Source organism: Notamacropus eugenii, chromosome 5 (genome assembly GCF_028372415.1).
Source record: "Notamacropus eugenii isolate mMacEug1 chromosome 5, mMacEug1.pri_v2, whole genome shotgun sequence".
Taxonomy (NCBI): Eukaryota; Metazoa; Chordata; class Mammalia; order Diprotodontia; family Macropodidae; genus Notamacropus; species Notamacropus eugenii.
This window is the reverse complement of record NC_092876.1, coordinates 108,249,254-108,276,453: the sequence shown is the minus strand read 5'-3', so window position 1 is coordinate 108,276,453 and position 27,200 is coordinate 108,249,254. Positions and strand designations below refer to the sequence as shown.

Sequence of the window (27,200 nt, the reverse complement as noted above, 5' to 3'; positions counted from 1 at the left end):
GTATCCTGTTTGTCACTTAGGACAATTGCTATTTGAGAACTCATTTTACTAACGTTTTTATTCTTAAGTAAATACTTGTTTTTAAAATAAAGTCTATTGTAACTCTTGTATTATCTGTCATCTTATTGGACATTTTCTGAATGTTGCCAACAATTGAGTGAATAAAAACCCTTGGAAAATATAGTGTGTTATAGTTCTTTTAATTCTGAAGGAAAACTAATACATCTCATCACCATTTGGATGAAATTGAACATTTTTTTTAAGCATTGAGAATAAATTAATGGGGTGTTTGCATCTGCTTAAACTTATTCCTAAAGTGAACATAGTGTTTTTTTTTAAATGATAAATTCTGTTTTTGCCTTCATGATTGAGGCATATTTTTGTTTTTCACTAAGTTCTTTCTATCAACCCTCCTGGTAACAGCAAAATAATTGGCAGCAAAATAATTTTGTAACATAAAACTTAAGCATAAGGCTGTTTCTGCATGAGATCAAATTGTTGGGGGGTTTTTGTTTGTTTGTTTTGATGGTGGAAAAATGGTCATTGAATTTAGAACATACCACAGATTTATAAATACCTCAGTTTTCATGTGAAGCATCTGGGGAATTTCTATCTAAAATTATGGCCTTTGAACTTCAATGTGTATATAAGCAGATGTGTTGTTAAAATGACATAAGCAACTTTTCTTTCATTTTTTTTTTAAAGCTTGACTGAACTAAGGATTAACTACTGCATCTTTTAGTTCTCTTATCCTCTGCTTTAATAAATTTTATTGATTAATGCTGCTCCATCTCCCTGTACTAAAATCAAGGAGAGTCAGTTGAAATACAAGGTGGTAGACATACTAGAAATTACATGAATCCCTTGGATTTTCAAAAAAAAGAACACAAACTAGAAAAATGTTCGTTAAATTCTATCCTCCTTTAGTTCTGCCTGCCTTGCTTATCTTCATCTTCAGCAGCTAAGTTCTCTTTGTAGTATTTCCTTTCTACTGACTTTGCTTTTAGTCTTTATCTTTTCCTTAATAGAGTCAGGAAGGCTTCGTTTCAGCACTGCACTACCCTTCCCCCCTCCTCCATTCTGCCACTTAGCTTTGCCACCTAGGGGAAGGTCGATTCAGTTTCTTCATCTATAAAATGAGGGAACGAGACCAAGCATAAGTCAAAAGTTTACACTTGTAATTTTACGTAACACTTCCCATGGTTATTTCATTTGAACCTCACACCAACTCAATAAAGTTTAAATGTATTAATAAAATTACAGGCATTAAAGTTCCTGTCTTACAAATCAGAAAACCAAGAGGTTCAGCGACTAACAGCTAAGGGTTGGCAGAATTTGATTCCAGGTTTCTCCTGACTCTTGCACTCTCCACTGTCACTCGGCCTCTAATCTCTAAATTTATTTCCAGTCCCAACATTCCATGAGTCTGAGTTTATTCTCCTTCATTCCAGTACTGGGATCTGTAACATTTTAAAGCCTGCCAAAGTATTGGGCTAACAGCCCAGTGAGCTTCAGCTATGGACATAACAGACTTAAGTTAAAGGATAGTCTTTTCTTGCCTTTAATTTTTAAGTTTATTTTTAATGTTCATTTTCTAAAATTTTGAGTTCCAGATTCTCTCCTTTAATCCTGTTTCTTCCCCACCCATTGAGAATGCAAATGATATACCAGTTATACATGAGAAGTCATTCAAAACATATTTCTTTATTAGCTGTGTTGCAAAAAAAAAAAAGCAAGAAAAAGAAAATGAAAAAAAAACATATATACTCCAGTCTGCACTCAGTCCAGTAGTTCTCTCTCTGGATGTAGATAGCATTTTTCATCATGAGTCCTTCAGAACTGTCTTGGATCATTGTCTTAATCAGGATAGCTTAGTCTTTCACCGTTGATCATTGTTATTTATAGTGTTGCTGTTACTGTATACAAATGTTCTGGTTCTGTTCACTTCACTTTGCATCGCTGCATATAAATCTTCCCAGGTTTTTCTGAGACCATCCCCCTTGTCATTTCTTATAGCACAATAGTATTCAATAACATTCATCTACCTCAACTCATTGAGCCATTCCCTAATTGATGGGCATCCCCTTAATTTCTAATTCTTTGCCACCACAAAAAGAGCTTCTGTAAATACTTTTGAGCATATGAATCCTTTTCCTAAAGGGTGGTCTTTTTAACCCAGAAACTTTGATCAGAGTGGGATCCTAGAAGATTTTATTTAGGATCGAAGGAAATCCTGGGTCTTTTGGAATCTGGCCACATAGTTTGACATTTGCTACATTTGTTATTTCTCCTTGCTTATTGTAAGAATATGGCCCCCTTCCTTGAGCTCTTCTTTCCATTTTAATTCAGCTCCTTTTTAAGTAACTGGAATGGTTCTAGTGATACTTGACACCGTACTCCAGTACCAAGGAGTTCAAGTGTGCCAGAAAAACCTTCCATCCATGTCATGAGAGACTGATGGAATTTAGAGCGAGAATTTTTCTCCTTAATTTTACAGATGAGAAAATTGAGGCCCCAAGAAGTGAAGTCTTACCCTAGATCCCTTGAGTAGCCAGAGCTCTTCAATCTTGACGACCTCATTTATTTAAAATAGATCCTACTAGAAGTAATGATGAATTTCTAAAGTAAATACTGTATAAAGCATATCTGTAGGAGAATGGAAATATATACTTGCCCTAACTTCTCTCTTGAATGACAGTTCATAGAATTTCAACAGTTTATTGAACCAAATAAGGAAACACTGATTCAAATCATTTCTTCTGGACCCTTCTTTTTGTATCGCTGTTAATGTTAGCAACAGAGTTCTTAGCCGTCTTTAGTGGCCACTAAGTGACTCCTTACTTTTAGACTTTGCTCTCTTTGCTTCAGGATCAGTGTAACCCTAAACATTTTGAGTAACATTAGTTTTGCTTTTAGGTTTAGTTTGTAGCGTGGTATAGTGGAAAGAGCTCTTGACCTTGGAGTCATGGAACCCAAGTAAGAAACCAAACTCTGAAAATCACTTAACCTCTCTGGGCCTCATTTTCCTCATTTTTCAAATGAGGCAGTTGAACTGGGAAACCTCCAAGATCCTTTAATTTTTGTTGTTTTCCTTATGGTTCATTGAACTTTCAGGCTGATGTTGTGATACGGCATGGGGTGTGTTTGGTGATTGGTTCTACACTAATAAGTCAACTTTCGGTGATGCCATTGATTTCCACAAATATTTGGTTTCACTGTCTTAATGAACATATTATATATGACCAATAGTGTCAGCAAAGTGAATGGATATTTGTTGAATAAGCTCCCCTTCCACTACCTACGGAATTCTTTGGTTTGTTGCAAATTCATATGGTCTGACCTGATCATTTTTTACCAATAACAAAACCTAAGACCCAGAGGGGAAAACGAAATTGCCCACAGTTACATATTTTAGATGAAAATTCACATCTCATTCCCCATTCATTCCAGCATTCTTTCCTAAATGTACTGAAATACATGTGTGACATCTTTTCCCTTGAATACCAAGGCCAATTTAATAACTAACATTCATCTGTTTTTGTCATCATTCATATTTGGCGGGTGATTACACTAGGCTCAAAAAGAATCAGTGAACTGTCCTTATAAAACAGAATGAGCATTTTTGTTTGTTTTGGGCTATATATATATATGGAGCATTTATTATTATGTGATTATATAAATGATCTAAATTACATGTAAAATATAATTTAAATTTATATAATTATATATATGAAATTTTATTTATACACGTATGTGGCACTTAACACAATTGTCTAGTATGTAAGTCAATGCTTAATAAATGCTTGTTGTCTTGACTTTTAGTATTGTCATATAATCTGTATACTGATACAGCATAGGTGAGAGCTAGCTTGCCGTTCATCACTACCTTTCTGATCAAACTGGTTAATTGAGTTTCTATATGAAATTCCAGGGGAATAATATAAGGGGATAAATGAGGGATTAGTTTTGACTTCTAAGAAACAGATCCATTGTGCAAAGGGAGAGAAGCATTCCTCCTTCATCCCAGCAGATGGCCCATCGAAATAGTTCTTTGTTGATCTGTTTATAACAAATTTTATACAATGAATAATTCTGTACAAGTGTTTTCTTTGGGTCCTGTCCATGTAACAGATGAGCCAAGATTTTGCTTTCCATCCAGTAGCAATTTCTCCAAGCCTTCGCGCCTCAGTGCAACGTTGCATCTATTGTAACAAAAAAATACCAAAAAGATTTAGGCAGTTAGGAAAGAGAAGGGTGGGATGAGGGTTTGGTTTTTTTGTTTATTGACCATTGACTGTGGGCCAAGAACATATTTTGTTTTCTTCTGTTCAAAGCATTTTTTTCACTAAAAAGAGAATATGTGCCTTGTTTTGATTCTGGATCCTAATGCCTAGAAATAAATTATACCTAATTTACCAATTTCATTACCACTCATCAGCCCATATGATTGTATAATGAAATGAATACTATGCTGATCTTCAAAAAAATTTCCTTCTTTACAGGATCTGTGAGGTCCTTTCTACCTCTAAATGCCTTAATTTCCTAGATGACCGAGATTTGGATCCCAATCACTACTGTTCCTTTCTAGCTGTGTGACTTTAAAGTTTCAGGAATTTTCTCACCTGTAATGATCGTAGTTATGTCTGTAATATCTAATGATCGTAGTTATGTCTGTAATATCTGTCAAGGTTACTGTGCAGCTCAGATGATATTATGTAATCAATAAGATTATCCTGAACTCCTTCCTCAGTGAATAACACATTTCCACCTTACAACCCACTCCATTCCAGTGATTCTGAATGCCCTGTTGCTTTTCTCCATCCTCTTCTGGCCACTCCCTTATTCTCCTCCCCCTCAATTCAACGCTTCCTGACTCCCACTCTCAAGCTATCCAACCAACTCTTTCACAGTATTCTCTGGCATGCCTGTTCCATAGATAACAAACCAGACTACATCTTGAATCTGTTACATTCTGGCTCCCTCCTGGTGGCACAACTTCCCGGGCTACACTTCCTATTATTGGTTGTACTTTAACTCATATTGCAAAATACCCTGGGATCATTCATGGGTGAGGGAGTTAGAGTTTTCTCTTTACCAAGGTAACTCAGTGACGTCTCCTCTCAGATTTATTCATTCAGTACATATTTATTACCCAATCATGATTTTGATACCTGTTGTCTGTTGAATTACAGGGTGTGCTCTCCTTCCTTTATCAATGAATCAGTGTCCAAGTCTATCCTCCCCCACTCCTGCCCTTGTGTTAGGGGACTTCATTGTACTATCCATATTGCTATTCCTTCTAATACCTTGATGTCCCATTTCTTCATCTTGCTCATTTCTCCTTCCAATCCACCTCATCCACGCCAACAGGTGATTACACTCTTGATTTTGCCACGTTTGTGAATTCTGAATAATCTGTTATTATTATTCTTTTAACCCTCTCCCTTACAAATTTGTTTTTACTGTGACCTCAAGTCCCTTGACTCCTTTGTTCCTTATCAGACCATCACCCCTGCATTGGCTTCACTGTTTTCCCTTTCCCCTCTTGACCGCATGGTGAACCAGATCAACTCTACACTGCCCTCTTTTCTTGAGTCCTTTGTCCCTGTGTTCTATAGAAGATCTACCCTTCTAAACTCTAACCGTGAGTCACTTTCACCACTCCCCTAGAAGTAATCACTGGTGAAGTCTGGTCATTTCCATCTTGGTGATAATGTTTAGTTTAAGTCCTCTTTTTTTCTTTTCTGAGTCAGGCAGTCCCTCATCATCTCATGTATGGATTATTGCAGTGGTCTGCTGAGTGGTTTATTTGCCTAAATTCTTTCCCCACTGAAGTCTGTTTTCTACTCAGTTGTGAAATTGATCTTCATAAAATTCAAGTCTAACCATATTAATTCCCTATTCAGTAAATTCTAATGACTCTGTGATCTCCAGGATCAAATATGAAATACTCTGGTTTTTAAAGCTCTTCATAATCTGACCCCTTCCCTACCTTTCCAGTCTTCTTACACCTTTCTTCCTTCCATATATATGTGTATGTATGTATATGTATATATATCTGGACTCTTAACATTTTCACTGACTGTCTCCTATCCCACCTCATCTCTGCCTCCTGGTTTCCATGGTTTCCTTCAAGTCTCAGCTAATATCTTACCTTCTGCAAGAAACCTTTCCCAGTCTTCCTTAGTCTAAGTGCCTTCACTCTTAAGATTCCCTCCAATTTATCCTACTGTATATATCTTATTTGTACATAGCTGTTTGCATGTGGTCTCTTCTATTAAACTCAGCTTCTTGAGAGTGAGGATTGTTTTTTCCTTTCTTTCAGCACTTGGAACAGTACCTGGTAGATGCTTGATAAATGCTAGTTGATTAACTCAATGTAAAGTGTTGTTTGTATCTGGAAAGGACACACATGTAAATACATTCATATTTGTATGTGTACATATATATGTACACATATATGTAACACACATATGTCATGAGGGATTTAGAAGTGGAAACAATGACCTTAGAAACCATTGAGTCCACCTCCTTGATTTTACAGATGAGAAAACTGAGGCATAGAAAATTAAATTACTTGCCCAACAAGTGTTGGAGGAAGGATTTGAATTCAGGCCTTCCTGACTCCAGTGTCAGCTGCTGAGTTCATCATAAGGGCATTCTGATCTGTATCACTTTGGGTTTCAGATTTGTTTTTAAGTAGAATGTCAGTTCCTTGAGGGCAAGCATCATTTTTATTTGATTTCTTTTTCTTTGTTTCTCCAATAGTGCCTTGCCTGTAGCAGGTACCTGACTGAATGAAAAATCTTCCTTCTATAATTTTTTTGTCTTCATCACTTAGTCTAGGTTTTCTTTTAAGTTAATACTTTTGGGGGCAAGCAACTTTTGTACTGCTGAGTTAATATGTATTAAAGATGTGTCCTAGTGTTAAGTGTGCTATTACAGAAAAGTCAATACCCTCCATTGCCTCCTGAACACCTGCCCCCTGCCAAGAACAAATTACTTATTCTTCTCCCAGAAGATTAGCTAATGAAAAATAAACTTCAAGGAACCTAAAGTACCTACCATTTGCAGAGGACTGTATTGTACCTCATGAGCTACAGGCATGGTCCCAGCAAACTTTTAATATTGTTGAAGATACTAAAGTTTGTGACTCTTAACCACATGCAAATCCCTTGCAAGTCTGATTTGAATAGATGACATTTGTAATTGGCAGTGCTATTTCCATACAAGCATATAATGTCCTTAACTCAGAAATGAACCAGGTGGTTCTAGGTGGGATTCATCTGTTTCAGCTTTTAACATAGGCAAAGTTAGCTGAAGAGCTTTACTGAATGCCTGTTCTTCAGGTAAGAAGAAATCAGGGTCATCTTTTAATATAGCCTCCTTCTCAAATACAATTTGCATAAGATTGTTCCTGTGGCTAGTGAATTATATAAGGAATAATACCATAATTAGGATCTCTTTTTTTATTATAGTTTTCATCTAATTTTTAAAAATTACCTGAATTTATGGATGTTTAATAATGTTCATACTAATGAAAATAATAGTAAACTAAATAATTCTGTCAGAATATCTTTCCCAGAAAGTCATCATTTATGGCTATTGGTAATTGATTGACAGTTTAGATTCATTCTATTTTTCATTCAAAATATTTATCAAAAAACATTTATAAAGTGTTTACTATGTGCCAGGCACTGTGCTAAGCCCTTGGGATAAACAGACAACCTCTGCCACTGAGGAGGTTTTGGGAGGAACTCTACCCTCAAGTTTAGAGGGCCCTGAGGGACAGAAAAGGTATTGATGACGTCTGGTTACCAGATTGATTCAGTCTTACAGGATGTTATGATTCCTCTAGGTAGGAGAGTCTAAAGTCAGGCAGCTGGAAGAGGTGACTAGCCTGGGTATTCTCCTTAATACTAATGTTCGTTCATCTTTATGCCGACACTGTTTTATCCTCCTGTAAAGACTGGATTGGAAGATGGCGTTCTAAGATTGTCATTTCTTTTGTACCTCCTGGAAAGGGGTACATTTTGGAAATTTTCCTTAGAGAAACCTCACAAACTTCACATTTGCCTTGGACTAATAGGAAATGCATGTTATTGTCCTATTTGGATACTTTAAAATGAAAAAAAATATACATTGCTAGGAATGATGGCAGAACAAAGCTTTTTGATGTTGAAACTAATTTCTTAGAAAATCTAGCCTTTCTGTTAGTAAGTTCTCTGAGAAGAGAAAATTGATGTACTTGGATGGTGTAACATTATCCTTTCGTCCTTGCCGGTTGGGGAATTCTGTCAGTGCTTTTCTCCCTACATTTGGAAGTGTGCCATCAAAAACTCTGGGTAGGCCTTCTACATGATTCTTAACTTTCAGACCTTCAAATACAGACTTGGAAATAAACTTAAACTCCATAGCCCTTAAGGTACATCCTTTATACTATATAGTTCTCATTGAAAAATTGTAGCAGCCACAAATTTGGCTGTTAACTTAAAGAATGTACAATATCATAGAAAAAGGCTTTTGCAGCCTAATTTTTTTTAGTTCTGACCTAATTTCCTGTACTGAGAATACTGTCCAAAACTGGAGACCTAAACACCTGTGCTAATTTGAATGCTGCCTAATGATGTATTGGGATTCATAGACTTTTCTGATCTGGTTTTTTCAGTTATTGGGTTTTCTGTATTATGTCTTAATAAAGTTGTTTCCTTTTGCTCTAATGTTGTTCTTTGGAAAAGTAATTTTTAAAATAATTTTTGGTAGATTTCTTTACCTGAGATATAACTCTTCAGGTAACATTTTAACTTTGTTCTTTGCTTTTTTTTTTTTTTTTTTCCAGAAAGGTCCCTTGGTATAGTGCCTGGAAGGTGTCTGGACTTGAGCCTCATCTTTGACACATACTGTTAGACCCTGAACAAGTGCTATATATATAGGCCAGCAGTTCTCAGACTTTTTGATCTTAAGAATCCTTTACACTCTTAAAAATTATTGAAGGCCCCTCATTTGTTTACATGAGTTACATCTGTTGATAAAAGTTAAAACCTCTTAGTATTATGAAAATAGTTTTGATCTCGAGGACCCGTAGGGGTCATTCCCAGTCCACACTTTGAGAACCTCTTAATTACAGAAAACGTGCCACTCACATTGGTACAAGGAGTTTCCTCACCTGGGAATTCCCTCTACTAATACAATCACAGGTATGATCTCCAACCCTTTTCCAATGACTGTTAATTCAGTAACCTTAATGTAAACATTTTATAACAATCATAAAGTTGTGATAACAATCCCTGATTTAATTATTAAAAATCAGTATTGTATGAAAGCTAGTAGTAACAGAAAGTCAAGGGTCTCTGAAGTATGGGGCTGGTATTTACAGAAGGAGAAAGGAAAAGTGGACTATTATCTGCCTCCCACACTTACTTGGGCGCTGTAGTTGAGATTGTAGCAATCTTCCCTAGAAAAGTCAAATGGGGAAATATTAAATACAGATATAGACTTAAGACTATCGGGGATTTTGCAAGTCTCTTTGGATTCTTGAGACTGTATGTTGCTCAGATGCTGTCCATAATCAATAAACATTTATTAATGCTTATTATAGGGTTTTGTTTAATGTTTATTAAAAGGCTGTTTCCTTGGCTCTGTTCTAAGCACTGGGGATGCCAGTAAGCAAAAAGAAAGAGAGTCCTTGCCCTCCAGCAGTTTATAATCTAAGGGGGCAAGATAAAGAAAAGTAAACTGAAAAGCTGGGGAAGGAAATAAGAAAGAGAATGGTAGAGAAGTCTTAAGACCCAAAGTATGATAACCAGGGGGCAAAATGAGATCTCTGTTTTGAACCTTCTGTTTAAAAGGAGGTTTTGGAATTCTCCACCAGCTTGTGTCCTCCAGTCTTTGGGGGGTCAAGAGGAGTGATGAGGTGTGAATACCAAGGCTGATTGATTGGATTTTGCAGAATAATGAGATTGTATCTTCCACGTGATTTGTGTCCCTTACCAAATTCAACATCAGCAATGAATGAGTGTTACTAGTAGTAACAGTATCATGTTGTAATTTCGTCAGTTTCACCTTGACTCTAGAAGTCAAATAAACAGAGTATATATATAACCTTTGTGTCTCTGAGTTGAATAACATTGGTATTCCTTTACATTTAACCAAACTGGAGAGTTGGCTTCCTTGGAATCATTAACTTTTAGATTGGCAAGCCACCTCAGATTGCCTAGCTCAGTGCCCTCCCCCAGGCCCTGGCCTTTTTCATAGATAAGGAAGATGAGACCCAGAGAAGGTAAATGATTTATCTTGGCTCCACAGTTGATGGCAGAACTGGTACTAGATTCCAGGTGTTCTGACTTTGGGCATTGTTTTGATTACAACATCCTGAAGGGAGTGATAGGAGTGATGGAGGACAAAATCATATGTGGAGGGGGGAAAGATGTTGAGCTAGATAATCTGAGGTCCCTTCCAGCTATATTAGCTAGTGGAGCAGACTGACTAAGACAGTGGAAAACCACTTAATCAAACATTAACTCAAGTCATAAACAATGATTTCACTACATTGACTGCCCCTCCCTGCTAGAGAGGTAGTCAATCTTCAGAAAATATTTGCATATTCTGTATACCGAACATTGTGTATTAGGTGACCCTGCCGTGACAGGTACTAAAGAGGGGGGAAAAACCCACTTGTACCATTTTACACATCAATTCCATTGCTAGTGCTTTAACATGAATATATCAGGAAAAGGGGGAGAAAGAACCTATCTCTGAATAAAGTATTTCTAGTTGCTTTATTTGTGATAGAAACTGAAATAATATGTTGCTGAAAAAATGGTAAATATGAATAAAAGGAAATACGTAAAGACCTTTATGAAGTAATGAAAATGGAGATCTGGAGGTCAGTAGAACCTGAAGTATATACAAAAAGTTAAATATAAGGGAATTTCAGTGTGACAAAGCACTCTTTGTTTGGTTCTGCTTTGTTACTATAGGCACAGACAAATAAGGGTTTTTGTGGCATTTTATCCTTTATTATTTAATCTAATTTTGTTGGTTATTAAATTTTACCTTAAGAAATTTTTGGAAATAGGGAAATTGGAATCTTGTAGCTCTGCTCTTCCATTTTACAGATGAGGAAAGCAAAACCCTCCAAGAGACATTTCCAGTCTTTGAGATGGATACAATGTAAGACAGGAAGTAACTACAAAAATGATTTTATTCAGTCTTTTTTAGTAGTGTCCAACTTCTCATGACCCTATTTGGGGTTTTCTTGGCAAAAGTACTGGAGGGGTTTGCCATTTCCTTCTCCAGTTCGTTTTACAGATGAGAACCTGGGGCAGTGAAGGTTAAGTGACTTGGCCAGGATCACACAGCTAGTAAGTATCTCCAGTGGACTCAAGCTGACTCCCAGCTTGACACTATCCAATGTGTCACGTAGCTGCCCTTGGGAAATGATATGCCTTGGAAATTAGTATGTTCAGAAAGCATGCATTGTTTGCTGTGTGCCAGAGATCTAGGTTCTAATTGCAGCTCTCCTTACTGTGTGCCCTTGGGCACAACTTGCCCTCCTCTGCCCCTCAGGATCAGAGACAATGTCCTCTGTGGTATTTTTACTGTTCTTCTTTACTGGCTTCCTTTAGTAGTCCCCTCCACACACACACACACACACACACACACACACACACACACACACACACACACACACACTCTCTCTCTCTCTCTCTCTCTCTCTCTCTCTCTCTCTCTCTCTCTCTGTCTCTTTCTCTCTCTCTCTGTCTCTGTCTCTCTCCCTCTCCCTCTCTCCCCCTTCCTTCCTCTCTTTCCCTCTCTCTCTCTCTCCCTTTTTCTCCCCCTCTCTCTCCCTTTTTCTCCCCCTCTCTCTCTCTCCTTCCCTCCCCCCCTCCCCCCTGCAAACACTGGCTGCCTTCTTGTTTTTCCCTGAAGGTGCCTTTATACTGTCTGTTGTCCTCTGACCTTCTTCCACCCACCCCATGCCTAGAATTCTTTCTTCTTATCCCTACTTCTCAGTTTCCCTGCCTCCCTTCAAGATCCACCTTCTGCAGGAAGCCCTCTCCACTCCCTGCAGCATCTAATGCCTTCCCCTCTGAGGTCAACTTCCATCTGTTCTGTATATATCTTGCACATACCTAGTTATTTACTTGTTCTCCTTATTGTGTAGGATCCTTGGAGACCAGGGCTGGTTTTTTTTTTCTTTGTAACCCCAACATCTGGGAAAAGGTAGGTACTTCCTTCCCTCAAAGAATCTGAAGGATTTAGAGGAAAATTGCCAGCCTGGGGCAGCCTTGGAGAAGAATGAGAAAGTGTCCCAGGCACTGTGCAACCCCACCATTTAAATGGAAGGTCTGGGAGGAACCCTCCAATCCGAGGAAGACACTGCTGAGGAAGGAGGAGGGAGACCTTAATTCAGTACTTAAAGAATCCATAGGAATAGTTGTTCCAGTGATGTACATCTTGACAATTTAGTAGGTGATTTCTTGTGTTGCTGTGGTTAAAAACAATTTGTTACCTGGTGAGCAGCTCTTCTGTGATGAATCTTGAGGTGTAGTAGATAAGAGTATTGGATTTAAGAGTCAGAAAGACCTGGGTTTAAATTTTCCCTCTTGACAATAACTAGCTGCGTGTGACCATAAACAATACTCTAAAACTCTCTGAGCTTCAGTTTTCCTCAGCTATCAAAATGGGGACAGTGTTTACGTGTAGTCCCTAGCTCACAGACTTGTTGTGAGACCCAACTCCAATAATGGGATGTTAAGGGCTTGATGGACTTTTAAAGTGGTATGTTAATAGCAGTTATTTTTATTAGTCTTCAGTGACAGAGTTCATTGCTAACCCTGTCCTAAACCTTTAGAATATAGGTAGGACCTATTAAAATTTGAGGTCAGATAAGTATATTTGTCCTCTAAGTGTTCTGCATCTCATGTTGGTTTAATATGCCGTAATAATATCAAGTAGGTTTCCTGAGACTTAGGCTTTGAGAATCAGGGTCTCCTCCATGTTGTGACAAGACATCAAATGGAGGATAGCTGTGATAGTAGAGATTAAATATAAGCAAAGAGGATGCCACATCAGGAGAGTGATAAAGTTGAATGTAGGGCCCTGGAAAGGCAAGGACTGTCTCACTTTCACATTTGTATCCCTTGTGCCTTGCAAGAGTACCTGGCATATATGTCCAGTAGGTGCTCCATAAAGGCTTGTTGGTTGATTAGCATGGGATGGGAATGCATCAGATTTGTCCTAAGCTCAGTTTTGATGGTGAACCTGGAGAAATAAGAAATTACTTCAAGCAAAGCAAACAAGAAAAACAAAAACCAGAGGCAAGCTTAGTCCACTAAAGTGGAGGGGAGGGGTCATAATGAACGAAGATGAGGTAAAGTAGCCAGTTTGGCGTTGGCTAGCCACAGTTGTAAGAAGAGGAGAGGGGGTCAAAGAAGTCTACTGTGATGAGCCCAATATACTCAGAAGGATGTTTCAGCTCTCACTTGACTGTATTTTTAAATGTCCCAGATCTTTTTAAGGAATTTGACTTTCTTTAAAACATGTGTTATTAGTTCAGGGCCTTAGAATGTGATTTAGGTAGTGTGGTGGATAGAGCACTGCACCTTGGTCAAGAACACCTTTAGCACATAAACGAACCCAGTCGCAGATACTTCCTAGCTAAATGACCTTGGGCAAGTCACTGCATCTGTCTGTTTCAGCCTCCTCATCTGTAAAACAATCCCTCCAAGGGCTGTTGTGTGGCTCAAACAAGATAATATTTGGAAAGCATTTTGCAAACCTTAAAGTACTATATAACTGCTAGCCATTATTATTTATTAAATGACTTTTAATTGGGTTTGTTATACTCTTCTATTAGATATTAATTATAGTCTGTATATAGACACAAAGTACACACAGGATGCGCAGATTTGGGATATCCACCCCAAATATTCACATGGGCTATCTGTGCCCAGCCTGTAGTAGAGCGTTCTGAGCTCGTATTGGGCTGATCAGCCACAGTCGGACACATTGAAATTTCACTTTATCATGGTGATGTCATTTTGGTCCTCTGTGAAGACGAAGGACAACAACCATAGCCTATATTGGCACATTACTGTTTTCATGTTTTTCCCCAGGTCAAATTGTCTCATTTTGGTTGGTTTAAATAAGGGGGGGGGGGCATGTTTTTTCTTTTTTTTAACCCTAGAAATATATTGCCCTCTGGAGTTCTGTGTCCTGAAATATTGGTTTACTCAACATAATATTAAAGTAGGTTTCCTGAGAGCTTTGAAAAAAAAATTTCCTTAAAACATTCAACCTATAAAGAAGACCTAAATAGAAGTGTCTGGAGAATATGGAGTTACCTGTTAGTCTGAGAACAGAAGGAGAAAAAATATGAAAAGGCTACAGTTTTTTTTTTTTAACCTGGGTTAGATTTATAATTGATGACACATTCCTACAGACCTTCAGGGAAATGGTTGAGGTGACCTAAATATGAACTAACAGAAATAGTGAAACTGAATTTATCTTTTATTTCACTTATGTTGATTTAACAGTGATATTTTGCCAGATAATGGCATCATTTGCAGAAGAATTTGTCTACCTCTTAGCTGGCACATAGTAGGTTTGTATTGCAAATATGTAGTGTGTTAATGTGGATCTGATTTTGATCTCAGGAAAATCCTAGTGAGGAAACTCCTTTCCCAGTGCATATCTGCACCTGTTCTCCTATTTTAAAGTCTGAGAAAGTTGCCTGTAAATGTAAGGGATGGCAATGTGTAAGTGACTTTGGTTCCAAATAAATCGAGTTTAGTTCCCCTGCATAACTGAAGCTTGCCCACTTTTTGGGGTAGAGAGGGTACAGGTGGGATTAATGTGGAGGCAGAAGCCTATGCCTTAGATTATGTGGGTTTAGGAAAGGGAGTAGAATCTTCTGCTCATCCAAATTGGCAGCTCATCTCTGTAACTAAGAGTCTTCAGGATTGACTTTTAAGAGAAGATGATCGATTTTGCCCTTGGTCATCATAAATTTAGTGTGTATGGGAGGAAGGGTTTGTCTTGTCAAGTCTTGTTGATGCCAGGACCAGCACTCTAATCGGCTAGTTCATGCCCCCTTGCCTTTATGTTTAGCCTCTGCTTATGAAAAAAAAACTTCTAAAATGAATTATATGCTTCAGTAAAGTATACTGAGCCTAATTTAAGGTTTTCTTCATGACTAAAATCATCATTATGAATATTATTGACTGAGCTACATATAAAACAGATAAATGATAGAAGTCGGTAGCGAGGGCTCTTTGCCCTACCTCTCTAAAGGACCCCAGACTTCTGTGGTTTGAGTTGTGTTTGCTTTTCCCTCCCACGGGAGCCCTTCTTGTTTCTAATTTGGCCTGGTCCGGGGAAAGGATATCGTTAAACATTACTAAATTATCTAAAATAATATGAGAAAATAGACACTTGGGGGGAATATGAGAAACTTTAGTGAATAGCCTTAGTGATATTTATTTTGATTGCTTAGCGGCTCTTACATAGCTTTTACATAGGTGGTGGGCACAATGGATAGAATATTAGGCCAAGAGTCTTCCTGAGTTTTGAGTTCAAATCCAGTCTGAGATACTATGCAACTAGACAAATCACTTAACTGCTGTTTGCCTCAGTTTCCTCAGCTGTAAAATGGGAATAATAACAGCACCTACCTCACAGGGTTGTTGTGAAGATCAAATGAGGTAATATTTGTAAAAAGTACTGACCACAGTGGTTGGCATAGAGTAGATGTTGTACAAATGCTTATTTCCTTCTTCCTTCCTTCCTCTTTTTTTGAAAAATAAAATTTGTTTCTTAACTCTTTAAGATTCTTGATAATGATCTTCATAAATGAGCTATTATCCTGTAAATGAAATTGCTTTAAAAATACATATTTTAATTTATGATTTACATGGTTTGATAGAAGCCACATTGGTACTGTTGAGGCAGCTTAGCTTTGTACAGAAATTAAAATTGCTATCATCAGAGGCTTGGAAAATCCAGTCAAAATAAAGGCAACTAAAAGTTTTGGTCAGTTCACTTTAAAGGTGACATAGATGGATGTTTTTAATTGTCCAATAGCCTTGGACCATTGAGATGACTCAGTTGTGATGATGTCTAATAATCGCGGCCTCTTGCCTTCCTAGCTGACAGAGAAATTCTATAAAAGTTAAATGGTGCTAAAATGATCTTTTTTCCCCTTGTACTTCCTAAGCAAAGTAGATGTAATTAAGTTTTAATTAAGTAAATCCTTACGATTCCAGGGAAGCCATGTATTTTCTTTTCCCTTAGATATGGGAATTCTTTTTATAAAAAAACATAATTCTTTTTTGTACTCCTTATTCCTCATTGACATTTTCCTCCTTTGCCCTTGTATTGTATCTACCATTATTTGTATAGCTGTCATCACCCCTTCCCCACCCTAGCTCCTATTATAAACTCCTTGGCAATACCAACTATGTCATTAATACCTTTGCTTGGCACATAGTAGGCACTTAGTGGATGCTTATTGGCTGAATGAGTATAGATTCTTCATTTTAGAATCCCAGGTTCTCCGTAACCCAACCCACCTCTAGCCAACCTTAGCTCTCAAAGACTTCAGCCTGCTTCCCTTTGGTTGTACTCTTTCTCCCTTCTTGACCTTCTTTCTACTCCAAGGATCTAAATCCCACCTGCCCTTCAAGGCCCAGATGAAACCGATACCTCCTGCTTAGTAGTTCTTCCATTCCGAGGTCTAGTATTTATATTGTGTACTGGATTGTATTCAGTTATTTTATGTATATAACTGTTGTGTTCTCCACCAAATTATGAATGCCTCCAGGGCAAGGGCTAGTTTCTCTGATTTTCTTTGTGTCTGTCTCTGTCTCCAATGCTTACTAAGCTGTGTGATCCTGGGCAATCATTTAACTGCTCTTAGCTGGTGTCCTCATCTGTAAAATGGAGGTAATACTGGCATCCTACTTCATGGGGTTCTTGTAAGAGAGAAAGTGAAATGACATGTAAACAAAACATTAAAGCGCCATATAAGTATTAGCTGTTAATGGTCATTATTATGTCTTCTTCGTTACCTCATCAGCTCATATTAGTTTAATTACCATGTTCATACAAGTGACTCACAAGACTGTATATCCTAGTCTCTACTTCCTTATCACCAGCTGCCTAGATAGACCCAGATATCCTGTAGACTAGCTGTCTAGAACTTAATGTGTCTAAAACAGAATTGTATCATTCCCCTCCAAATCCATCCCTTTTCACAATTTACCTGTTTCTTTCAAGGGCACCTCAATCTTTCTAGTCACCTACATTCACAAATTCAGAGTAAACATCGGTTCTCATCCCATATAACCAGTTAGTTGCCAAATCTTGGTTCCATCTTGCATTCACACCTCTTCTGGCTAAGCATACTACCAGCACTCTGTTTTGAGAAAAAGCCTCCTAATTGGGTTCCCTGCCTCTGTTCTCTCCCTTTAGTCCTAACTGATTTTTCCTAAATCTCAAATCTGACTGCCTCATTCCCTACTCCATATGCTCCAGTGATTCCCTGTTAACTCTTCTAGGGCCAAATAAAAACTCCTGTCTGGCATTTAAATACTCCTTCACAAACTGGCCCCACCTATCTTTCCAGCCAGCCTCATGAGACATTATTCTCCTTCCCACCCTCTGAAATCCAGTCAAACTGGCTTCCCTGCCATTCCTCATACATAGCGTTCCACCTCTCTCTTGTGTCCCTTGGTACTGGCTGGCCTCCGTGCCCTGGTATGCAGTCTGTCCTCACTTGAGTTTCTCAGAATCCCTACTGCCTTTAACATTTAACTCAAGAACTACTTTCATGAAGCCTTTCCTGATCTGTCCAACTTCCAGTGACTCCCCCCCAACCCCCATACTATCTTGTATCTCTATATACTTCGTCTTCTTCCCTAGCTAAACCAAGCTCTGAGGGTTGGTACTTGGTTTTGTCCTCTCCCCCTCCCCCCAGCACTGAGTTCAATGCCTGGTAATTAAGCTCTTAATGAATGTTTGCTTTTTGATTGATCGGTAAAATATGAGATTTGTAATTAGGTAGAGATCAAATGGTCAAAAGTGCAGTTGGAAGGGAGATGTCATCTCCTCTACCCCATTTCTAAATCATAATGCTGGGTTACTTAATGTAACCCATAATGCTGGGTTACTTGCTTAATGGAAATGTAGTTTCACAATTCTACCATTCATAACAACTGGCTTACATGAATCTTCATAAGCACTAGGGGAGTTAATTTTCATAATATTTTTGAGCTTAGTAACTAGAGTGAGATGATTCTTTTGCTTTGATATGGAGATAGGGTAATTGTATTTTCTCCCTTTCTCTTTTTATTGTACCCTTCTTCTACCTGATTTTCCCTTTTTCTTGTGTCTTTGTTTTGTTGCTTCAGTGTCTAGAGACAAATACAAGTATTCATCAAAGCCAGCTCAATGTTCTTAGGATTTTTTGAGGGGGGGAAGTGAGGTGGTGATAGTGCACAATTAATTCTAGACAAGTAAATTTAGCATGTCTTTGACACACTGAAATTGCTACACTCCCTCCTTGTGAATCCTGTTCTTTTTATTGCCCTTACATAAGTTAACAAAAAAGAAAAGCTGCATTTCTGGTATAAAATATAAGCCACTATCAATGCACTGTCACATGGTGATTTTCAGTTCCTTCATATTTTCATTTAGAGATATCTGTTTCCCCCTTTTGCGCCTTTGAATATATTTTTATCTATTTTGTTAAATATCTTTCAATTGCATATAAAAACTTTAGCATTCATTTTTAAAAATGTTGAGTTCCAAATTCCCTCCCTCCCCCATCCATTGAGAAGGCAGTATGTATTTTACCTTTATTCTCAACAATTGGTAACAGAACTATCTCAGCTTTTCCCTATTAGCCTTTCTTAGCTTTTTTGACCTTTTAAGTATTAAAAAACTACATTTATTATGAAAAATTTGTATTTTGTATATATTAGGAAAATATATTCATATATGACAATCATGTGAGGAAAATAGGAACAGCACAGTATCTTGCTCCTGCATATCAGCTGCAGGGACTGAAAGCAATGGACAGGTGATATTTTCCTTCCATAAATGCATGTCTTAGGAAGGGCAGTATTATAGAGTAGAAAGAACACAGATTTAACAAAGGTCGGGAGACTCAGTCCTGGGGCTAACCAAGCCAGCCTTTTTCCCTGATGTGGTCTCGGGCAATCATGAGGTAGCTTCCAGTACATAACTCATTATAGTTACAGCTGATCATCTTATAAATGTCATGTCATTTGGCTCTCAGGTTCACATCTCATTAAAGTGGGAGGTTGGACAAGGTTTCTTAAGGGATCTTCCTTCTAGTGCTAAGATTGTATTTCCAAATAAAGATGTAACAATGCCCCTTTGCCCTTGTTTCATGCTTAGGATCCAGATGAAGTGGTACCGGTTGGCCAGAGAAGAGCCTGGTGTTGGTGCATGTGTTTTGGTCTCGCATTTATGCTTGCTGGAGTAATCCTTGGAGGGGCATACCTCTACAAGTATTTTGCATTTCAGGTGAGTAGCGGTGGAATCCACAGGGTTCTTTCTCTTTCTTCCCTGTCTGTTTTTTAGAAAGTTATTGCTGACTCCCTATGCTGTTTTCCCCGGTGGCTGTGTGGCCTTTAGCCATGTTCCTAGTGGTTATTTTAAGGATCTTTAAATCTCCCAATGACACATTGGCTAAATTCATACAAGCAGACCCAGAAAACAAAACCATATTGTATATTTCTTGAAGTGCACTGACTGAAGAGCCGAAATTCTTGGAACATTTTTTCGATTAGAATATCCTTCCCATTTCTACAATATTTAGTAGTTAATGGAGAGTGGGGCAGCTTTTCTTGACTGCCAGCTGAATAAATCAGCTTGTAGTCTCGACAGCCTACAGCTTGGGAGATGTTGGGTTAGGTCCCAGTTCAGACTCCCTCACAGTGTTCTTATTCTCTTAGGTTCATGGTATCTTGGCATCCTGTACTTTTCTCTCCCCATGATTGGTTTATTCTTTCCTTAAAGCATTTAACTGTGCCAGCAGTGTTACTGGGATAAAGTATTTTTTAAAAGTTTATTGTAAACTAGAGTTTTCAGTAGTAATGATAATAATTAAGATCAGGATTATAACAGTTTCTATAATTTGCATCTATTCTATTCACCTTACACTTTTCTTGATAGTACTTCTTTATAGCTAGGGTCTTTCTGTCTCTCTTTTTTAAGGAATTTTTGAGGGAAAAAAGACTTCTAAATTTTGAGTAAAGGTAGAACTCAAGAGCATTATTAACATTTTTAAAATTCAAATTCATACTTTTTTATTACAATGGAATGAACACTGACTCTTAATCAGAGGAATTGTTTTCATATCCTGACTCTGATACTTGGGATCTTGGATAATCATTTAACCTCCCTAAAACCTCAGTTTTCCCATCTGTGCAACGAGAGAGTTAACTAAATGGCCTCAGAGATTCCTTCCAGCTCTAAATCTGTATTCCTACAACAACAGTAGATCTGCTCTGAACAGCAAGATTTGTGTAACTTAAAGAGAAGATGAGGATCTCTGTGGAATTCAGTTGCTGGATAGGTACAGGTTTACTAGAGTCATTGAGGGTATTTGAATGGAAGAGTTTTAGGCCATACTTAACTGATACACTGGAAAGTGGGAGGACTGCTGGATTTGGAGTCAGAGGACCTAGACCTTGGGAAATCACAACCTCTGGACTCCAAAGGTTTCCTCAGCTGTGAAACAAAGGGCTCAGACTAGATGTTCTCTGAGATTCCTTCTGGTTCCAAGTCTTTGATCCTATCTTAATAATCAGATTTGTGTTGACCTTCCTATTTTTAACTCAGTAGTTTAGGTACTCAATAGTTTCTGTCTTAGATGAATGCTGTTAGCGTATTTCTATGAAACATGGTGGATATTGGTCCCAGCAAAGTGGTAAATTTTGTTCTTATATTTAGCCCATTATTAGGCCAGTGGTTCTGAAAATTTTTTGATCCAAAGACTCCGTTGGGCAGTCTAGCCAGACATCGATCTCCTTCTCAGAAGGATGTCTTTAAATATGTTTTTAAAAAGTTTATAGGATTACAAAGAAAACTGATTATTTATAAAAATAATAAAAATTTTTATCTTTTCAAATGATCAAAATATTTTTAAAAACAAGTTCACAGATTTCAGGTTAAGAACCTTGCCCTAAACTAACTGTCACAGTTTCCAGTCTTTTCTGATCTTCATAATAACTTCAGTGACAATAGTTTATTTTAAAAAAAAAAAATCAGCAGCAGCCTAACTGTCCATTCAGGCACGGTATCTTAAGTTTCCTGTTAATGGACTTTTGCTGTGAAACTTTGGTGGTTCTACAAGAGGAAAACCCTGCTTTCCCAGTCCCGGGTAATCCCTGCTACTGTTGCCTGGGTTCTGATATTTTAATAATGGCTATATATGTACAATATCCTTGAATGAAGAAGCACCATAAGATGATGGACAGCCTTGGAACATCAATAACTATGGAGATGTATCTCAGTGAAATACAAAAGCCAGTGGACGGTGAGTCAGAAGACCTTTATTCTGTCCTTACTTCTGCTTTATAAAGTAACAGTTTACTTGGTCAAATCAGAATCTCTCTGTTCTTACTTTTCCTCATACATGAAATGAGGTTTGGTATCAGATAATCCTCTGGACTTCACCTAGGAGAACTCAGAATTCACCTCACACAGTTGAGTGATTGTTAAGCTGCACAGCTCTATTGAATGACGTTAAGCAAAGCAAACTTATTTTTCAGAACCTTTAGGAAAATATCCTTTTATTTCTAAGAAAAATCATCATTGCTTCTTAACTTCAATCCCCTTAAAATAGGATTTGAAGGGTTTTTAAAAAACAATAGCTAATACTGATACAGTGCTTTAAAATTATTACCTCATTTATCTTCACAAAAACCTTGGTAGAGAGATGCCATTATTGTTTCCAATTTACAGATGAGGAAACTGAAACAAACAAACTTGCTTAGGGTCACACAGCTGGTAAGAGTGAGGCAGGATGTGAACACAGGTCTTCCTCTCTCTATAACTGGCTACCTCTCTGAAGTTTCTTAATGTAATAGATTGTGTTCACAGAGACTCTGGTCTCTTTCTTTTGTCTCTCTTTTTTCCTCCCTCCCCAAAAAAGAGTGTTTTCTATAGACAGAGGAGCTTAGTACCTTGTTCAATATTCACTTAGTTTCCAGTCACAGCATATGACATTTGTATAACATGTTTTTACTTGGTGGAGAATCTTTTCCTCTGTTCTTCCATTTTAGACTCAAAGTAATTCTGTAAAAACAAGTCTTATAAAAGGTACTCCACACATATGCATCGATTCAAAGACAGATTTCAGAAAAAATATCTTTTGGTCGTAGTCCAAGAGGAGAAACAGCAGGCTTGAGCTCGTACAAATGCTGAAAACTTGAAAACTTTGGAAAGTCTTTCCCCCTCCCCAGAAAATATCCTTCATTTTGGAACACATCTTCACAAAAATGTATTATGAATTATTCAGGCAGGGACATGCTTGTATGTGTGTTCCCTTTAAATTTACCTGTTACCAGATGAATAATTGCTTTTCTATTCTTGTCCTGTCAAATTTAAGGAAGAACAAAGAAACCAGAGCCCAAACTCTGCGACTCTTTTTCCTCTTTCTCAGAAACAATTTTAAACTGGATCTCTACTTCAAAATCTGATCTTAAAGATAACACGCTGGAGATCTGTAATTAATCTGTCCTGTTTGACATTTTAAAATAAGGAGTTTGCAAGCAAAATACTCTTGAGTTAGAAGTGGTAGCTTAAGTAACACTTAGTTTTTAAAGTTTAGGTTCGAAGTGAATCATGAAGATGATTTTCAATTCCTTGCAGCAGGATGATGTCTACTACTGTGGAATAAGATACATCAAAGACGACTTGATCCTAAATGAGCCTTCTGCAAATGCTCCAGCTGCTCGCTACCAGACAATTGAGGAAAATATTAAAATCCTTGAGGAAGATGATGTTGAGTTCATCAGCGTGCCAGTCCCAGAGTTTGCTGATAGCGATCCTGCCAACATTGTGCATGACTTTCACAAGGTGAGCTACCCATTCTTAGTTATAAAAGGCCTGTCATTTATGTCATTAACTTGCACCTCTACAGTTTCTAATTAAAGTGGTTCACTTATTTGATAATATAGTGCCATGTTACTTAGAACCTCAGTGTGTTTTTTAAGTGAACTACAGGCCTATTTTGATTAATTATGGATGGATTAATTAACCTTTTAACCTGAGGGCATTTTTGCACCTTTTCATTGGGGCCTGAATTTCCTCTTAAATACCAGTCACATGACTACCTTTTTTATTGTCCATGTCCACCATGTTTCTACTTCTTGGCTACATTCTCTAAGCCAGTGTATTAGTTGCTAGTTATTTATTTTAGCTATTAATTATCTTTATAAATGTTCTCCATCAACAATACAGAAAACTCTAGAGTTTAGCTGTGTCACCTTCATCTAGCATTCTGAAAAATCATTGAGAGGCTTTATTTTGTTAGCTATAGTTGAATGAAACCTTGACTAGCTTTTAGTGGATAAATGAAGATAGAGAGTGTTGACTACTACCGCATAGAAGTAATTTTTGTTCTTTTTCCTCTCTCCCTACCCCACCAAGTTCCAAATTCATTTAAAGCAGAGTGATTGATTATGAGAGTGAGAACCTCTTTTACATTTTCTAAAGTCAGCTCCATGTAAAATATTAAAATGTGGTTTCTGCTAGTTCTATAAATATTCAAATAATGTGACTAAAATACTCCTTTTTTTCCCCTTCAGAAACTTACAGCCTATCTTGACCTTAACTTGGATAAATGCTATGTGATTCCTCTGAATACTTCCATTGTAATGCCTCCCAAAAACTTATTGGAGTTGCTCATCAACATCAAGGTAAAGAAAATTCTTAATTCTGTCCGCTGATATTACCATGGAATTATGAGACAGAGAGGTAAGAAATTTACTTCAGGAAACACATCTTTCCACTAAAACATTTCAGAATTTTGCAAAGGAAATAGGGCTTATTCCAGTTCCATAATTTTGTCATTTCTGATGTTTATATATTAAGAAATTCAATGTTTTCTTTAGTTAGCTAACCTGTAAAGACTGGGAATTCTGGCACTTGTTTTTATTTCCCCAAAGAGGGTGTAGTGATCTATTTGTATTATTATTTTTTTTAAAATGTAGGCTGGAACCTATTTGCCTCAGTCCTATCTGATTCATGAGCATATGATTATCACTGACCGCATTGAAAATGTTGATCAGTTGGGTTTCTTTATTTATCGTCTGTGCCATGGCAAGGAAACATACAAATTGCAGCGCAAAGAAACCATTAAAGGTAAGTACTTCCTTAATGCCTTAGGCATGGGTAGGAAAGTTGTATGTTGAAGCTTAATGTGCAATTGAATTATATTCACATTAATAGACTAAAGGTTTTTGACTTAATGGACTTACTAGGGATGGATCATAACTCTAGGACTGGAAGAGACCTCAAGCCATCTAGCTCAACTCCCTTATTTTACCAATGAGGAAACTGAGGCCCAGAGATAGTAAGTAATTGCCCAAGGTCACATAGGTAGTTAGTGTCAGAGACAAGACTCAAATTCAGATCCCCTGACATCTAGGATCAATGTTGCTTCTACGGTGTTATACTGTCTCTTTTAAAAACTGGAGGTAAAAAGGACCTGAGGCCACCTCATTTAACCCTTTGATTTTACAGATGCGTAAACTATGTTTATAATAATTGGCTTGTCCAAGGTTGCACAGGTAGTGTCAGAGATAGGATTTGAATCTATGCTGTGTGTAGTGAGAGAAAGCTTAGGTTATTGTCTTGATTCCCTAATTAAACATATATGTGCTCCTTACACCCCAGGTTCATTGTGAAGAAAAGACCTTGTGAGCCTCAAAACTCAAGCAGATAAACAGGAGTTACTAATATTCTGTGCCCTCTTTGTATTCTAAACCTATTCTTTTCAGGTAGAGAGCAGAGGTCTAAAGTAGGTAGAGGAGTGTAGTTGGTTATGGTGGGCCTGTCTTTTCTTCACATCCCCTTATTCCATGCTCTGTTGAGTTATCCACTTAAGCCTTTAAGAATGATAAGTTTGATCGGGCTGCATTTCAGAGGTTTTTGCCATCCATACATCCATACATATCCTCAAGTGAATACTCTGGCATTTGGCATTAAGAACCCTTAATGTGTATGGAGCAGTTGTCAGTCTGTGCACTAGTACCATCAGTCTGCCAGCAGTCTGTAGTTTTGATTGGAATGAAGAAGACAGAGGGACCAGGAAAATACCTGGATCATTGCAGTCATCCTAACAGGGAGAAGAGATACTTGTGAAAACAGAATATGTAAACAGGACTTGGCAATACTTTGTTGGAGAAGCTCAATAGGAAAGAAGAACCAGAAATGCCATAGTGTTATTGTGCATGTCAAGGTGACCAGAAGGATCATGGTGTGTTTTATCAACAGATGGGGAGCTATTCATAATTTTAGTTGAAGCCATTTGAATGGATGAAACCCCATCAGGTAGAGAAAAGAGTGTGGAGGGTGAAAGTCATAACCTTGAGGAGCACCAACATTTCAGCTGGGATGATGATAAAAGCAGTTCTCATTTAGGATATACCTGACAGCCAAACAGAAATAATTAACTTGAATTACAAAACATTTCTATTTTATTGGGGAAAGGACTTCCAAATTGGCCTTATAATATGTGATCTGTTATCCTTAGCAGATCATTCAGACTAGTGAAGATAAAAAGTACACAAAAGGGAAATATCACTTGGTTTGGTGAAGCCCAGATCTTTGACAGTTGATGTATTCTAACCACCCCCATGCTCTGAATCTTCTCAGTTCTAAAATGTGACGCTTAGTCACTGATCAAAGATTAGTGGAGAGAGATACTTTAGGGCAGGGCTGGTTTCATTTTAGCCTGTATATCCCTATCACTAGCAAAGTAATGGCACATAATAGGGACTTAATAAATGCTAATGCAATTAAACATAAATGTGTAAAATCCAAAAGGCTTTTAAAAAACATCTCTCTCTCTCTTACCCATGTAGGTATTCAAAAACGTGAAGCTGAGAATTGCATCAGGATCCGGCATTTTGAAAACAGTTTTGCTGTGGAGACACGCATTTGTGCGTGAACATAAAATGAAAAACCCAATTCTGGTGAAAAATTTTAATACAGCAGTATAATCCCATCCTTTGTATTTTGTGCAGTGATTCTTTTTAAAAAATTTTTTTCATGTAAGTAGTAAGCAGGGTACTGTTGTCTTTTCATCTCATAATACAATTAAAATTAGCAGTAAATTTGAAGAATCATTCTTTCCTTTTCCCCCCCTAAGTGTGGTTTCTTTTATATTTGACCTAGTAATTGTATGAAGTCATAGATATTAGTACATTTTATGTGACAGGCCTTAAGTATTAAGGAGAATAAAATTTCTTTGAGACATTTGTCAGGATTTTTATGTTTTTACTCTGCTCCTTTGAGGGAAGGGTTATTGAGGGGGACTGGGAAATCTAACTCTGCATACATACCAAGCGACCTGTAGTAGCCATCCATCTTTGTTACTTACCCTGCTGCCTAGTTTGTTACGGAATTTAAACATGCATTTGAATTTTACTCCAATTACGTTGTGCAGTATTTTCAGTGTCATATCTAACTCTTTAGGTTTTGATTTCCAACTTGATGTTTTAATATACTAAGCACCTGCTGTAATAGTAATTCAGAAAATGTAATGGAATTTAAGCAGTAACTTGTGTTACTAATTTGTATATAACCCATGTATGTGCAATGGAAGGAATATAAATCTTAAAAAATTGTTTGTCTAAAGGACTTGTGGTTTTTTTCTCCCTCCCCCCCCCACTAAAAATAATTAGGAACCTTGACTCTATATGACAGAAGCCATCCATGGAAAGGAATAAACATAGTTCAAAAACAAAGTCTATACTTTTTGATGTTCAGTGGGATATGAGCATAGAAAATACAAGATGTCTTAGTATCTAAAGAAATTTTTTCATTGAGTACTTTTAAACTACCTAGACCTTGACCTTGACCTTGACCTTAAAAGATGTTCTGAAATGGGAGCTTTGGCATTAACAATAAGAATTTTGAAAGGAATACTTATTTGT

The 27,200-nt window shown here is 37.4% G+C and overlaps 1 protein-coding gene across 2 annotated transcripts in view; it reads left to right on the top strand.

The window, feature by feature from the left end:
* The window catches only part of ITM2B (integral membrane protein 2B), a 33,307-nt gene extending 6,406 nt beyond the window's left edge, over positions 1-26,901 (top strand). The window contains exons 2-6 of one of the 2 annotated variants that reach the window (XM_072610561.1): positions 19,426-19,554; positions 22,909-23,115; positions 23,847-23,957; positions 24,252-24,402; positions 26,127-26,901. In XM_072610561.1, coding sequence (XP_072466662.1) covers positions 19,426-19,554; positions 22,909-23,115; positions 23,847-23,957; positions 24,252-24,402; positions 26,127-26,212 — 684 coding nt within the window. In that variant the 3' untranslated portion in view covers positions 26,213-26,901. The remainder of the gene's footprint in view (positions 1-19,425; positions 19,555-22,908; positions 23,116-23,846; positions 23,958-24,251; positions 24,403-26,126) is intronic. The other variant, XM_072610562.1, reaches the window with a different exon arrangement.
* Positions 26,902-27,200: the final 299 nt, after the last annotated feature.